The 16750-nt window shown below is 43.4% G+C and overlaps 1 protein-coding gene and 1 non-coding gene across 2 annotated transcripts; both read left to right on the forward strand.

Annotated features, from left to right (window-relative positions):
• The first annotated feature begins 3122 nt into the window (after positions 1–3122).
• On the forward strand, positions 3123–3196 carry TRNAI-AAU (transfer RNA isoleucine (anticodon AAU)). The gene has a single exon. It is a non-coding gene; the product is annotated as a tRNA-Ile (tRNA).
• Positions 3197–4295: 1099 nt separating this feature from the next.
• On the forward strand, positions 4296–15004 carry ZNF839 (zinc finger protein 839). Its single transcript, XM_062494702.1, has 8 exons — positions 4296–4838; positions 5731–6621; positions 8374–8625; positions 9336–9428; positions 9778–9930; positions 11041–11181; positions 11835–11973; positions 13629–15004. Exons 1-8 carry the CDS (start codon positions 4296–4298, stop codon positions 14597–14599), a joined length of 3183 nt encoding a protein of 1060 aa, XP_062350686.1. The 3' UTR covers positions 14600–15004.
• The last annotated feature ends 1746 nt before the right edge of the window (positions 15005–16750 follow it).

Genomic DNA, 16750 nt, shown 5'->3' on the forward strand with positions numbered 1-16750 from the left:
TGTCACTACAATAAGAGGAATTTTCTCCTAGGGACAAAATTATAATGATCAGATGACAAGTTATTGTTTAATCAGCAGCTGAAAGAAAATCAGGCATTGTAAGAATAACAGCATAGACATTTATATGGAATAAGAAGAAATAAAATTTAGACTTCAGGTGTACTAACAAATTTTAATTTGGCATTCACAAGTCAAGATTTCTGGAGATTCTTGAAAATCCACTTCAGCACCATCCTGATCATGATATGATTACATCCCAAGAATGACCAGGTAACAAAAAGAACCCACCAAAACAAAAAACTTCAAACACATGCTGAACAAAAAAAGTCAGGTCAGAGCCTGGCAACTTTAAGCTATGAAAATTCATACAGCTACAAAACAAAACTTACTACTAGTTGGATTACCTGAATTTGTTGTAGTCAAAGATGAAGACTGAAAGAAAGGTTAAAAAATTTATGAGCGCTGTAAGACTGAAAGTTTCGAGGATAAATTAAAGGAAGCATTCTAATTACATCTGCAAGAACACTGAAGAATAAAAGAGACTCGATCACCGTGTAGAGTTCTTTCATGCATCTGTAACAATAGATGTTATCTAACCTCTCCTCTCCCTCTCCTGTTTCAGCACACACAGACGTCCCAGCTTAAAATAAAGGTTGGGAAGAACAAGTTGTAGCAGTATGAACTCATCCAACACCCCAAAAAAGTGGCCATGAATCATTCAACAGATCAAGAGTTTAATATGCCAGAGGAACCCAGAAAATAGAGAACCCAGGAAATAAGGAACAATCTAAATATAAGTTATGGGCAAGTGATGGAACTCAAAGACAACACCCAACCATTTTAACTAGAGAGCGTGGAAAATTAACAATCATTTAGAATTAAAGAATTGAATATAAAACGGCACAAAAGACAGCACTACAGTAGTCAAAACAGGGTATTATAAAAATCTAAAGCAGACACTTCGTTACAAAGATGCCAAGATACTGAGAAAGAATAAGCTATGATGTTTAAGTGAGACATTGATACGCATGGGAAGAGAGAAATAACCAAAGAAATGAAGGAAACAGCAAGAAGTTGAGCTTCAAGGCCACGGTGCGTAATTATTGCATTCAGAGACACGCCAGATGCGCAGGATGCGTGTGACACGGGATGATATGAAGGATGCTAAGCAATGGAAGGCAAGGCGTGCCGAACCAGGAAAACTTCGCAGTTCCGGAGAAAGCACTTGGAAAGACCAGCAACCAGGGTGATGCCCCGCAGGAGCCGAGAGAAAGACCTATTGGCACCTTGTTGCAAAGGAGTGGGACGCAGAGGCCAGCGTTGGCACGCGAGACCCAGAAGCAGCCCACGGGCTGCAGGGACGGCGTTTCCAGGGGCTACAGAAGCACCTACGGCCCCCTCAGCGCGGGCACTCCCTAAGACCACGGCCCCCTCGGTGACCGCCAGCCTCCCTGGAGGCTCCGGGCTCGCACCACCCCTCAGAAAGGGCCCAAGGCCTTCCCCCGTGCCCCCTTACTGTGTCTCTCGTGTCGTCCCACAGGTGCCGGTGTTGGGGGAGGAGCGGCTGGGCCATCCCGACCCCGCTCCCGGCGCTCCCCTCAGGCCGCCATGATGTGTTCCAGTCGCCCCGGCAACCGCGCACGCGCCGGCCCCGCTGCACACGGCACGGCCATGGGGCGCATGCGCAGTGCGCACGGGGTGACAGCGCCCCGCCCCTGCCGCCAGGTGCGCGCCCAGGTGCGGGAGAGTTGCGGACGTCGCACCCTCGGATAATGTTTTGTTTTAAGGAAAAGGAAACACAATCCCAAGGTGAACGGGCTGTCTGGATGAGAGCCACCAGGACTGAAGTCAGAAGAATGGAGCAGTAACTGGGGGAAACGTAATTTCGTCAGTGCGAGATCATAACCCATTGGCCACCTACCCAAAAGGGACCCCAGAAAAAAGAACTGCGCCTGCGGACTAATTAGCATGAGAAGCGAGATGTTACTAGCAAATAGTGGTTTGAATACTAATTAACAGAAAAGTTTTGTAGCTGGTAACCAAGGAATGCTGATGCCTTTGTTTGTTAAAAGGTACACAGCAAGTGTAAAGTTTTGATGATCACTGAGCTAGACTTTTGTGGGTTACCAAAGTCTAGTCTGCTCCCTGCTTTGCGTAAACTAGAATAAAACCCAGAAATACCTCGCCCCGAGGTGTCAATTGGCGCTGCTTACCCGGTAACGAGCCCACGTTCGGGACAACACCACGGTCCCAACACCTCGGAGGTGGCGGGGCTGAGCCGCCCGTGGGTGAGGGGTTAAGGGGGAGAGCCCTCGGGACAAAAGATATGCTCCATAAATCCAGCGACAGGCCCTCTGTGCAGCCAAGTCTCCCGTGGCCGGAGCAGCGCCCCGGCGGGCTCAGATTCATCCCCGGTGATGGCCTGATCCCTGGCGGATCCTGCGCGCCACTGCGGGATGGGGACAGCAGCCGTACCGCCAGACCCGCATAGAGAAAAGCCCAGGGGGCTGTGTTCTCCTCACCGGGCTATCTCCAAAACCCTGCATTTTAGAGAGCTGTGTCATTCCCTCCCTGTTCCCGCCTCGCGGTGTTTGCCTCTTGCTAAACGGGCATCCTGTGCTTTAACGTAGGCTTCAGAGGTGAGCAGAAGAGTCGTCTTTTCTATGCAGCGTTATGTAGTAAAAACCAAAACTAATAAAAAGTGAATTGTTTGTCTGTGCAAACTAAGATCCTAATAGTGCGTTAAACAGAATAGTAGATGCTTTTAAAGAATGTTCAAATATTTAAATTAAAAGCAACTGGAATAATATCTTAGTAAATTTGAAGAAGTATTAGGATGTTGACTTAAAGGCGAAGTTGTCCCTATTCCCGCGTTAGGGTTGCTCCCTACCAGGCGCTGCATCTCTGTAGGCAGGGAAGAGTTTTCCTGTTTACTTTTCGGTAATACCTTTTCGGTATTGCTGAGGAGTTATGCATTTCCATACGTGCGGGCCTGGCTCCGGCGCTCCCTGGAACAAGGAGATTCTTCCCCCAGTCTGTCGCCTTCACTAATCTGGCCAAAAGATGGAACATTGGAACTGTGATATCGTTATTTATCTTAGAGGGACCAAACTACAGCAACTGGCCGGTTAGCTCAGTTGGTTAGAGCGTGGTGCTAATAACGCCAAGGTCGCGGGTTCGATCCCCGTACGGGCCACGAAGTATTGTTTTTTTCATTTCCGTCCTTTTTTTTCGCCTCTGGGATTTGTGCCTGCGATTCCCAATGAGACGCGGTGTCACCTCTGCGCAAAAGGCAGGGCCGCGGAGTGGGGGGCGGTGTGTTTGTCTGTCTGTCTGCGAGGTGCTCGAGCACCCGGGGCGGCTGCAGCACGGACAGAGCTTGATCGCGCTCCTGCGGCTGATGCTCGGAGCCAGCGGCCCCGGCAGAGCGCGGATTTCTGTTTGTGCGCGGGCGGCTGCAGCGTGCTCGGGTGACCCCTTCGGGCTCTTCTCTGCCCTGGGGGGGTTGTCCTTCCCGCGTGACACGCGCCCGAAACCCCGCCCGGTGAGAGCGAGCGGCGGAGCGCACATTCACACAATGGGTCACATTGGAAAAGACCGCAATTCGTCCAACCTCCCTGCTAAAGCAGACTTGTCCTAGAGCGCACGGCACAGAATTGCGCCCAGACTGTTCTGGGATATCTCCAGTCGAGGGAGACTCCACAATCTCTCTGAGCAACCTGTTCCAGCGCTCGGCAACCTGCAGAATTAAGTACTTCCGCGTGCTCAGGTGGAACTTTCTGTGCATTAGTTTCTGCCGGTTGTCTCGTTTCCAAAAGGTTGGCGCCTCCGAGAAGAGCGTGGATCCATTCTCTTGGCACAAGCCTCTTTAAGTATTTATACACAGACACGAGGTCCCCGCTGAGTTGTCTCTTCTCGAGGCTGAAAGGCGCGACTCCCTCATCCTTTCCTCCTAAAATAGACGCTCCAATCCCGCAACTATCCCCCACTGCCCTTCACTGTACCCGCTCCAGGAGCGCTGTTCTGCCCCTTCAGGCACTCGGTACAACTCAGCCTGAACAGCGGGAAAACCCAACTCACCGTAACTCCGCCCGCGGGTCCCACCTCCAGCCCCACCCGGGGCCAGACGCTCCGGGCGCACCTCCGCCCGTTTTTGCCCACGCGAGCCGCCGTCGGCGCCGGGCGGCCCCGCCCCGGGGGACGCGGCGGGCGCTGCCGGTGCCCCGCGCATCGCCCGCGCCGCCGACACCGCCGGCAGCTGCCGATGCGGTGCCCGCCCGCCCGCGCCTGCCAAGATGGCGGCTCCCGGGGCGGGGGCCGCCGGGGCGCTGCCGCCCCCTTCGCCCGCTGAGGACGAGCCCCCCGGGACCCGCGGGGCTCTCCCCGGCGCGGCGGGGCGAGAGGAGGGCGGCAGCAGCGGCGCGGAGGTGCTGGCGGTGACGGAGGAGCTGGCGCACAGCTTGGCCGCCCTGGAAGCCGGCGCGGGGGCGGCGAGCGGCACCGTGCCGTACCTGCGGGCGGACGGGAGCGCGGCAGAGGGCGCGGGGCTCAGCGCTGGCGAGGAACAGCGGCGGCGGCTGCTGGAGGGCCCGGGGCCGCCTCCGCCGCCCCGTCCCGCCGCCGCTCCGCTGGCCCCCGCGGAGCTCCGGCGGGTCATCGAGCAAGTGAGCAAGACCCAGGAGCCGCTGAAGCCGGCGGCGATCGCCGCGCCCCCGCCGCAGCCCTGCCCCGCGGGCGGCATCATGCAGAACGCCGCCCGGCAGCTGCAGAGCGTGGCCCAGCAGGTCGCCCTGCAGCAGGGCAGGGCCGCGGCGGCCGCCCGCCTCCTCCCGCAGAAGGTAACCCCGAGGGCTGGGGGGGAGGGAGGTTGCGGTGCTCCTTTGGTGATGAAAGCCGCGGCTCCGGCGGGTTTAATCCCTTTTAATGTTTTTTTGGTTTTTTTGGTTTTTTTTTTCCTGTTCTCCTCAGTCACACCTGCCCTCGGGTGTAGACTCCCGTCCCATAGCTCTAAGGCACAGCTTTCAATGTGGTTTAGGAAAATCCGTGTTTGAATGTAGCTAATAGCTGCTGTGGTCATTATTTCGGTCTGACAACACGTGCAGCCAAGAACAGCTTAGAAGAGCTGTTTCGCAGTGGTTAAGTGGTGATACACGGGAAGTTAGTGCATGCCTCTTGCAGATGACAGTACCTGGGCTTTCAGCCCACGTTTGGGTGCAGGTTGTGAAGTGATTGATATGAACTGAGGCAGAGAAAATGTGAGAGGGATGAACAGTTACATCTGATTCTGTGAATCATCACCACAAACTTTTTGTGAACTGAACACACATTATAGTATGTCCTGGACTGGGTATATGGCCTGTGTCATGTAGCAGACTGGAGTTTTCCTTTGTGTGGGGTTTGCTGAAGGTTATGAATGTGCCTTGGTGATGGCATTGACTCTGTTATTCCAGACAGGTCGGCTATCAGGAAACAAAGCTGTGACATGGCCTCAGAGCAAACTTTACATACTTTAGTGGAACAGCAGTCACAGCAGAAAATAATGTGCAGGAAAACCCATAGCTTAAAGGAAGGGAATCTGTGCTTTGATGCACTGAAATGGAAAGCGAATGATGTGCAGTGGATTCTGCATGCTTTGCTTTAAGGGCACATCTGTATTATCTCGATAAGTATTGTATTTATTTATTAATACTGTATTTGTGTAACTGAAACTCTTCCTTTTTTCCACAAAAGCAGCTGGAAGCCATTTGTGTCCAAGTTCAGCCAGGACAGATGAAGGAAACTGAAGGGCCAATGACATCATTGGCACCAATCCAGTCCAAAACTATAACGCTGAGTCAGCCAGTTGGTAGGAATTCTAGCATACCAGGACTTGGCATTATTAATCCCCACATAATTAGGATACAGCCTGTTTCAGGAACTGAGCAGCAGCAGCTATTCCTGCATAGTTCTTCTGAGTCTCCGGTTCAGTTGCTTATGCAGAGGCCTTCACCATCTGTGGACAAGATTCCCCCATCTAAGACAGTGAATGGACAGAGGGCTGCTTGTGCCAGAGCATCAGCTTCGAAGTCTCCAAATCCTACCATGGCTGCAGCCAGTTCAGCAAGTACACCATACCTTGAAAAAAAGCAAAAGGATGACAAGTTAAAGAAGTCCTTGAAGGTGAAAACTCGTTCTGGACGGATTTCACGCCCCCCCAAATACAAAGCTAAAGATTATAAATTCATTAAAATGGAGGATTTGGCTGATGGTCATCAGTCTGATTCTGATGACTACTCTGAGCTGAGTATAGAAGATGATGAAGAAGGAAAGGTAAAGGGAAAGGATGCATTATTCAGTTCTTCAAATTATAATCTGAAACCCAAAACATTTAAATGTCAGACTTGTGAAAAATCTTACATAGGAAAAGGAGGGTTAGCAAGACATTATAAACTTAACCCAGACCATGGACAGCTGGAGTCTTCACCTCTGAAAATACCTCTAAATAAGCCTAATGGAAGTATCTTTGTGGAAGAGGAAATTATGAGCCCAGCACATTTGGTTTCAACTGCTGTTACTTTAAATCATGAAAAAGCAGTAGCTACCAATCTGGAAGAGACTGTTGTTTCAAAGGCTGGAGAAGAGGTAAAGTGTTACTTAGAAAAACTGTCTGTTCTGTGGGAAGTAGAATGGCAGTTCTGTAGCTGCACAGTCTTGTTCTGCTCAGAAATATCCACTGATAGATTACATTAGGCAAATTTCCCATTGAAGTCCTTTAAAAATCAAATTGTCTCTTGCAGTGCTGCAGCAGTAATACTCTTGCACAGACACATACAACTAAATGTTCACTGAGAGTTCATTTCTTACTGGGTTTCTGACATGCAGTTTTCACCTTGTCTGCATAAACTGAATTCTCTGCGTTTGGATAAGAACACTTGTTCAGTTACAGCCTTTAGCATGACAGCAACACATCATCTGCTCTCTCATTTTCTGTTGCTGAAATAATGTAATCGCAGAAAAATCTCTTATTTGGAACACACCAGTGATCTGCAGCTTTTCCGAGAGCAGGTTTTCAAAATGAGGCTTTGAAACCCTGCACACCAAACACTGGTGAAATTTGAGTCTCTGGGGTGGAAGCTGCCTCAGCTGCAAATTTTTTCCTGTGATGTTCTAAGATGGTCACTTCAGAGAAAAGTTTCTCTTTTAATATTGAAATGACTACATTTTGCAGCAAGAGCAGATGCAGCTGCTGGCTAGGAAAAAGTACTTGTTTAGGTGTAGAGGTGTCACATTTATATTACTTGTCTTTGTAATTGTGAAGTTGTTCTCAGGAAAATGAAAACTTGCAGCTTAAAATGCCATTGCAGAAAACAAATCTTCCCTCATCCTCCACATTCAATTATCGTCTCTGGAAAAAGAGAATTACAAAATACCTAAGTCTGCTCTCTGAATTCTTGTAGTTGTTTGATACAGACAGGAAGCCAATCAAGATCCCCATGCTCAACCCCTAGCCCTGTGTCAAATTTAGAACTAATTTAGTAATTTAATCCCTGGATAGAACTGACATAAATTTGCCATTTAATAGAGCTTTCCTAATCAGTGGTATAGGAGGGAGTTACGAATGTTGGGATGCAAATGCACAGATTACGCAAAGAAGCCTGATGTACCCGAGTACTATTATAAACTCATTTCTTGAAAGATGATGGAACATTCTTAGAAATTCTCACTTGGAAGGGAAGATATTTAAGTAGAAATCACTGCTTTGAACAGTTAAAAAGTTTTACACTGAAATGATCATTATAACTTAAACATATAAAAGGTCCTTTGACTTTCTGTGTGATCTTATAACAGAAGCTGCTTCCTAGCTGTGTTCCTAGGGAAGACAGGATTTTGAAATGTGGTAATGGGGCAGTACATTTTGACATGGTCTTGTCACTGTTCATGGTGTCAGAGTTTTTTGTCTTTCTTCTAAAGTCTTAATGTTTTGATGTGGTTATAATGAAACCCAAATTATTCTTTCAGTATGTTTTACTGCTAATTAAGTTTTATTTCTACAATCTCTTTATCTAAAGAGGATATATTTTACTTCAAAAATATTAAATGTATTTAACCCACTTAAAACACCTCTTTTATTGTATTTATTTAATCGTTTTATTTTGTATGACATCTTTTGGTTAGAAAATGCTAACTTTGCAAATAGTGGCATATATGTGATGCAGAAGTCTTACTAATGTGTTGGATTTATTCTATAATTTTCTTTGCAAGTTATGCTTGTATCCAGCTTTGCATTTCTTTAGTATGCTGTTTATTGTTTGCATAGATGACAAACTTAATTCTAAAATGGTCTTCCTCAAAACTGTTTAAAATGGTGAATAAATACTTTTTCTCTTAATTAAGGCTTCAGAGTTTGAGGAAAGCAGACACTTGCTGGCAGAACAACCAAATGAAACCAGTTCAGGACACCGGGGACCTGTAGCACCAAAAGGACCTGGAAGACCCAAACGACCAAAGAGACGTGGTCGACCCAGGATGGGTGGAAAATCCAGGTGTTCTGGAAGGCTTAGCAGACCTGGTCAGTCCCCTTCAAAGTCACTTAGTAGTGTGTCAGCAGAACACAATGTATTCAGAAGAAAAGCTAGGTTAAAAGAGGTATGGTTCTCTTCTGCAATTACTTCTCAAGTGTTTTTCCCCCATCCTATTCACCTCACCCCTTTTTTTAAAAAAACACTTATTTTCAATTAACCATTTTAAAAAAGATTGTTTATTTTTTTTTACATAAGGCTTAGAAGTCTTTGATGGCTTCTAGGAAGAAAACATTAATTTATCTTTTAAGAAAAAAATAATTCCAACAGACCACTGGAAAAAGGGAAAATGGGAACTCGGCTTGGAAAGGGACTTTTGACATGTAGATGTAGCCTTTTTACACTTTTTCTGGAGAAGGAAAGTTACTAGCTACTACTGCTATCTCCTCCAACACAGTAAAAGAAATAGTAATTAAAAAAAAAAACCACAAAGAAGGTCTTGGGGGAGGATAGAATGAGGATTAAATCCAAGTAACACAACTTGTTCTTTGTTTTCTGTGTGTTATAGATCCTTCATGCCTACTAAACTACTGATATTGCTGTTCTTTCTATGACTTGCCAACATTTGTGGGACTGAGTTTTGTCTGTACATGAGTAGTAACTATTTTGAGGTTTTGTAACTTGCCCCGTTTCGGAGTTAGTTTGCATCTATTCTTAAAGCTGCCTAAACGTACAGCATATCTTTCAAGAAAAAGTAGTGATATTTTATGTTCTGAAAATGGGGTGCATAACGTCTGGGCTGCTTTTTCCTCATAATCTCATTCTGGCTTTTGACAGCTAATACAACAATGTGATAATGAAGACTTAATGGAGCTGGCTCTCCCACGTATTACAAAGCTTGTTACAGTGTATGAATTTCTGTTGATGAAGGTGAGTTTTTACATAAGAATATTAAATTATTTTAGGGATAAATCCATTAGTGTACATTAAAAATTCCTTTAGAGACATAATTGAATTTCATAAATTAATATCTTGCAGCATGTAGATGTTGCACACATCACTTCAGTCTTACATGGGCAAAACTCTGGTAGGTCTCAACTCAAAGCCTTGCTTTTTGCTGCCCAGTTCAGTGACATTTTTAATATTCCATAGTGTTTTGACTTGAATATTTCTATTTTAAAATGTTGAGCAGAAACAAATTGACAGATCATAATTTCATCTTTTTTTAAAGTATAGGGAGGGAGAAACAAGCCTTATTTTATTCCCCTCTTATTCCTAGGTGGAAAAAGGCCATCCAGCCAAAGCTTACTTTCCAGATGTGTATAGGGAATTTGAAGATTTGCATAACATGGTAAAGAAAATGGCTTATGATCACCTAAGTAATTCTGATTCTGTGAATTGCCAACAGCCTATTGAAATAAAAGATGCTAAGGTAATAAAACACTCTTTTTGGAACTATGCTTGGTTTGTTTGTTTGTTTACTTTCTTTTAGATGCCTTGGATTTTTAATTTTCCCTGATAAACTTTTGCATGCAGGTATATGTATTTGGAAACAACATAATTTTTAATTAGCAAAAATAGACATTATTGTGAAAAGTTCAACAACTTACCAAGAAGAAAAACCCATAATAAAACTGGAATTCTAGTTTATGTCACTGGATTCAGCTAGGAAGATAAGAAACAGTTCTAGCAGTGCTGATACCTGCCTTGCATATCCAGGGTAGTATGAAGCTGCATGTTACTGCAAGGTTTATTTAGCATTAACCACTAATAAAAGTACATCCTGATGTTTGATCAGGAAGGGAGGGGCATTTATATTTAAAATGAGTGACCTTGATTTAAAGAGATAAGTAATTTCATTGCCAAATGAGGGCAAACTGAATGCATCTATGCAGTTCAGTCACACCAACAGACTTGAAAGGTAGTGACTACATTAATAAAACTGCACACTATTATTTCAGTGACTCCAGATTCATTGTTTATGGAGCTGTATCTGGAAAGACAGATGGAATCTCTTTCTTGCTTCTCTTCTGTGTTCATGTGCATTCTTAATATAGAATGATGCTCTTTAAAAGAGAAGAACAAGACCAAACTAAACCCCAAAACAACCTAGCCTTGAGAAGCTGGATAGTAGCACACACCTATGTAAGGATGAAGCACAGGAATGGAACGTGAGGAGTGGGGAAAATTCTTAACTATGCAGAGACACTCTAAACAGGAAGACTTAAATTTTTTTTATATGATGGAGGGCCTCAGTAATATTTATAAAACACTGCTCCTAGTAACTGTCCCTGGATTCTATGTATAACCATAATTCTTTCAAGTTTGCCTTAACAGTCACCTTCAGATGAAGGTTATGTGTCAGTGTGAAGGCTAGGAGAAAACATGGGATCTAAAAATTTGCACTGAGCTGAGGTGATTGTCAGGCTAGACATGATGTAGTTCTAGCTCAGTTTTAAGAAAACTAATCTGTATTTCAGCATTTATGTATTCAGATCTGAGAGGCTAACTTTCACTTTTTTCCTCATATCTGTTTTTGAAGGTTGCTGAATCTCTAGGAATCACAGAAATACTCACTGGAGAACAGAAGATGCAAGGTGCAGGCTCCTATTCACAATGTGTAATTAAAATGGTTAGTGAGCAACTGCCTGTGGACATACTGGTACAAAAACGGTTAGCTGAGGTATGGAACACCTTTGTGAAAATTAACAATTGAACTTAGACAAATTAAAACTTTTAAAAATGCATAATTATTCCTTACAAAATCATGCTGCTATTATCTGAGTCATGCTAAATAAGGCTTTTGTGGTGTTCAGAAATACTGAAAGTACACTCTGCTGTGGTATCATAGCAGGGCATATGAACTAGCACACTATGTGCTTTGGGAAGACACCTGGTAGCATTCAGGACAGAGTATCACAGGTCTTTGATACAGGGACAAAAGAACTTCATTGAGGTGCTGGTAACTGGGGGCTCCACAGATTCTAACCTGTGTTAGAGGAAATGGCCTAACCTGCAGCAGGCTCAGACATTGGAGAAGTGATTGCTGTGCTAATTGGCAGTGAATAGAGGGGCATGAAAACAGTTTTTGTCTTTCTGACAAGTCAGTTGATGAGCTTCAGTTGTTTATAGCTGTTGCAGAGAGCTGTGTTTCATCCCCTTGGAGTTTTGGTGACTTGTGAGGGCTGTATTTAAATCTTTACCTCTTAGGAAGACCTCTAGTGTAAATCCTGTTTTTAAGGATCATCAGTTCACTGCCATGATGTTCCCACAGTTATCTTTTCCAATATTGTCAAGTGTTACAGGGCAGCAGTTAATCATCTCTTGTATTGACAGAGCTCAGGGGAAGAACTGTTGCCACCAGCCAAAAGGACCAAGTTAGAAGATGTAACAGAGAATGTGAACAATGCTTATGCCAGTCAACATGAAGTGAAAGAAAAGAGTGGGAATTTGTGTACACTGTTTGAAAGAGATGGTAACCTCTTCAGATTTTCCAGTTCTGTTCTGTTCATGGAGGAGCTGAACAAATCTTTGTTCTTCAAGCTACTGTGGTTTTTGTCTTACAGTTTAATTTCTTAACTTGCTTCCCAGGTCCTTCAAAAGCATCTGTTTAACTGGAAAGGCCTCATGAGGAGGGAAAAGTTACAGATGATGCAGACAGCAGTAGCTCAATCCTGGATGCATGATAATCAGTTATTGATACTACTTATAGCACAATACTGTCCTCTGCTGTGTGCTACCTGTCTGTCCTATCCCTCTGAGTGCATGACCATTGTGTCAGCTGTGGGAGAACAGAGGAAGAGGAAGCAGAGTGCATGTCCTTCCTCTTGGCCCCAGCCAGCTACAACAGAATTACCAGAGCTTTATGGAACTTGGGGGAAAGGGAGAGCTGGTGTAGGCTGTCCTGTATCCATCATTGGAATACATCTTGTATTGGAACTGAGGCACTATTTTGCACCACAGTCTTCAGGTGGTTGCCTTTCTTTTTATTCCTTCTTCATGTTTCATCCTGCTGCCCTTCAGATTAGCAGGGTAACAGTGAAAGGAAAGTAAATCTCTAGTAAGATACGTCTATCAGCACCATCCACTTTGTAAATACCTTGTTTTGGTCTTGCTGTAAGTGGCTTTGCTTTTGCCCTTTGCATGTCTTTCAGTCAATGGTGGTTTTTGTTTCTGTCTGTTAGATTTTGTTTCTCTGAAAGGCTCTCTGCATGATCATGCTTACTTCTTGCTGCACTATGATTTTCTTCTGAGCTACGAGTTTTCAAAATTATGCTTTGCTTGCTCCTGCTAGTAGGGTGTTTGCTAGTCTACAGAGCAAAATGTTAAAAATGGTCCTCTCTGCAGTGTTAGGTCTCCTTTTTTGTGCAGTGGTATCTTTCATAACAAAAAAAATTTCCAAAAACCAAACCAGCTTATTTGTTCCTTTTGACCTTTAGTAATAAAGACTGACAGCTCATACTACTGAAGCTTGGTAGTTATTGTTCAACTACTTTCAGGGTTTGGGACCCTGGTCAGGTCCAGGTCAAGTAACTGGTAGAACACTGCATTTCTTACGGTTTTTACTTTTTCTGGCACAGGACAAAAGTGCTGCTGGGGCTCTTAGCATAGCTAATTAATATGTAGCAACCTGATGACATATTTGAGTCCAGAATGAGCTTGATTAGGAACAGAAATTTAAATAGAAGTTTAAATGCTTCCATCAACTTGCTAAAAGTGATGAGGATGAGCAGCTGACAAGTTTGTGCCTGGTAAAGTCTTTATCTTTTAATGTTACTGACTACATGACAGATGGAAGAAAATTGAGTTTTCCTTTCAGCCCAGGTTGTTTTCAGGATGAATAGAAGAATGCTGGCTCTTAATGTAAGGTCTCTTAAAATAGAAATACTTGATAAAAATATCATTATTCAAAAATTCCTTAAATATTTTTATATATATATGTAGTTATATTTATAGTGACTTTCTCATTGGGAAGTTCTGTGAAACTCCTGTAAGGTGCTTTAGGTTTGCTAATTTGAGGGGAGCAAAGCAGGGAAGTAGTCTAGATTTTCCTCCAAAATTACTGATGAAAAATTTTTGGCATGCAATATTAAATTGCCCAACAAAATAATACTTCTTTCCCCTTTTCAGGTTTTAATCCATTAAATGGAGAAATCCTGCTTTCAGAAGATAGGCATATCACTTGCTGTACAACTGGAAGTACATTACAGACAGCAGAGGAGCATAATTCAGTTGCTGATTCAGGAGTTAGAACCGATGGTGAAAATTCAGGTACCTCCTCCCAAACTGTGGAAATGAGGATAGAGTATCCCCAGCCTGTGAGCATACAGGGACCAGATGTGGCAGGTGAAGCTTCTCTGCTGCACACTGAAGTCGTGCTGCCTCTCGGAGCAGGCAGCTTGGCTGGGCTGGTTCAGGCACAGTTTGTGAGCAGGAGTGTGGCGGGGGCACCGGCGGCTCCTGAACTCTGCAGCTCCGTGTCGGAGCAGGCACTGGCCAGGCAGAGCACTGGCCTACCAACGAGTGAAGAAAATGGTCACGGTCCAAAATACCATGAACTGCAAGAAGAAAACCCTAATTTTGCAATTAAAGAATGTTCTGAGCAACTCCGTAATGCTGATATGACTAACGAGATACGGGAACTTGAAAAAGCTTTTTCAACAAATGTTGTGCCAATAAACTACCCCCAGAGTGCTCAGGCTGAGTCGCACCAGAACGCTGTCCAGGGAGCCTCCCTGTCTGCTCATGGGAACCAGGAAAACGCTTTCAAAACCCAGAGTGAATATTCTTGTGGGACAGAGGAAGCACAGGAGCTGGCAAATACAGTTACTGTAGATGAAACTGTAGCTTTTGAGATTTCTGATGAGAGCCATGATTTTTTGTCTCAGGGACACGAACAGATTTTTATTCAGACTTCAGATGGGCTTATCTTGTCTCATCCAGACACTGCTGTTTTGTCTCAGGCAGAAGGCATCGTTATCGTGACTGATTCCAATGGTACTACAATGCACATTCGCACACCTGAAGGGATACCTTTGGAAACAGTGGAAGCACTACTGGCAATGGAAGCAGGTGGCCAGAGTGAAGATATTTTGCTCTAGCAAAGTGAATTGGAGCCATAAATTAGAAAACCCTATAAGCTTTCTTCTGGAAAAGACTGATTATAAAATGTATATTTTTCTAATGTGAATACAGAGATAATTGAAATGTAACTTATTTGTAAACTGTTTCTATGCCCTGTACTTTTTATAACTTATGTTTATATAATCTAGCAGCATTGCAACCAAAAATTCTAGAATTAACATTGTTCTATTTGCTTTGTATGTTGGGGATGGGTGGAAAGTGGAAATCTTGTCAACCCTAAAACTTGCACTGTTCCCTTTTGTTACATAATTCCTTCTCTCACTGTTCCCTTTTGTTACATAATTCCTTCTCTCTAGCCATCTAAAAATGAAGTAAGTTGTACTGCTGTTCAGCAGTGATGTGCTGTGTGCTGGCAAGCTCTATATGGGTAAAATAAAAGCTATCTTAAAAATGTTCATTTTCTGTGCCACTAAGATTACTGAACAGTGTTATTGTGCTTTTAAAAACCTATCTTGAATATTCATTAGCATCTAGACTCAGTGCACATAAATCTGCCTGGAAAAATGGGCAGGTTTAAGTATAATCCACACTTGTGCATTCTGGGAACAATGTGACAGCCTAGCTGATCCTTACTGAAACAAGCATTTGCTGAGTTAGGAGACAAAAATAGCCTCAAACAAGATCTGATTTGTACTGAACAGTTGGAAATGTATTTAAGTTGTGTGTCTAATGTTCAGCCACACCTTTAAAAATTGCAGGTACGTAGACATAAATGGGAAGGTGCATAAGTAGTGATCTAATTTTCCTTAACAAGGTACCAAACTTTTTTTTTTTTAGTCTACCATGGCTTATTTTTGTTAGACTGCTATTATACATTTTTTTTTCCTTTCTGATGATGCATCCTTTATCAGTTCTACCCTTTGACCTTTCCAGTAACTCCACCCTACGTTGTACTGTTTAATCATAATACAAAGGGAATATTGCTCTAGGCAGGGAGAAAACTTGGCAAATGACTTGAATTTTTGTCATACTTCCAATATGATCCTTGGATCAGACTGTTTTTTTGTGGAGACCTTCTACCATTATCTTGTCCAAGGCACCATCTTTTCTTTCAAGAAGTGTAGCATGTGAAAAAGAAGAGCATTAAATGAGCAGACATTACTGAAAAGTGTAACAAGTCCTTAAAATGTGTGTGTCACCTCATTGCTAAATAAATTCAACTACTGGGACAATTGGACAAATCTGCCAAGGACAGGAGAGTTGTTCTTAAATCGAGTATGAACACTGATTTTTTTTCATGATATTGTTACTGAAGAAAAACACTAAAATAGAATCTAAACAAGACAATTTACAGATTAAATAAACTGCTCTACTATGTCCCTTTAAACAGTTAGGTTAGGCTTTTTTGTTGGGTTTTTTTTTTCCTTGGTTGCGTAAGTAGAAGATTAATTTGATAACCCAAAATGCTGCCTTTTATGAGCAGTTGTGAAAGATACTGTGCATTAATGAGTTACTATTTGTTTTGGGGTTTTTCCCCGTTTTTTAGGAGGTGGTAATTGCCAGAGGATACAGACCTACCTTGTAAGTGAAGGTAGCATACAAAGCAAAGTTCTGCTGGTCTTTCAAAGTCTTTGATTGCGGTGAGCAATTCTTTATTATACTCTTTTGTACTGTCTAATAATTATATTTGAGGGCTACAAATATAACAATCAACTGCTTAGAGCTAGAATGACAAAACATCTCTGCAATGATTTTGCAGTAATCTTCCAGTGCCCAACAACAGTCAATAAGCAAGAGGGTCTATGAATATGAAGACTCCTACCTGAAGAGCTTTTTTCCTCTTACAAAATGAGAACAAACCACAATTTCCACCTGTGCAGAAAATGAAAACTTGCTTCAATTTTGCCTTCCCTATCAATTTGCACATGCTGGGAAATACAATACGCCTACTCTCATCTTACAAGAACAATTCTGTATGTGAACCAATCTTTTCTCCTTGGAAAATATTTTTGAAGTACTGAGATGTTTCCATAGTGATCCAGGTCTGGCCCAACTCGGATGAATTAAGGCTGCTGTTATACTAAGTGGAACACTTCCACTGAAAAGATAACAAAACCCAACAACACTGTTCCTAACTTTACTCTCCTTGAGCTACAGCAGAATTTCTT

This window comes from Cinclus cinclus, chromosome 6, assembly GCF_963662255.1.
Source record: "Cinclus cinclus chromosome 6, bCinCin1.1, whole genome shotgun sequence".
Taxonomy (NCBI): Eukaryota; Metazoa; Chordata; class Aves; order Passeriformes; family Cinclidae; genus Cinclus; species Cinclus cinclus.

Excerpts from the sequence above, each read along its gene's own strand:
- ZNF839 (XM_062494702.1), top strand. The coding sequence starts at position 4,296 with ATGGCGGCTCCCGGGGCGGGGGCCGCCGGGGCGCTGCCGCCCCCTTCG. Across the intron at positions 6,622-8,373 it reads TTTCAAAGGCTGGAGAAGAG|GCTTCAGAGTTTGAGGAAAG; the intron begins GTAAAGTGTTAC and ends CTCTTAATTAAG. Across the intron at positions 9,429-9,777 it reads ATGAATTTCTGTTGATGAAG|GTGGAAAAAGGCCATCCAGC; the intron begins GTGAGTTTTTAC and ends TCTTATTCCTAG.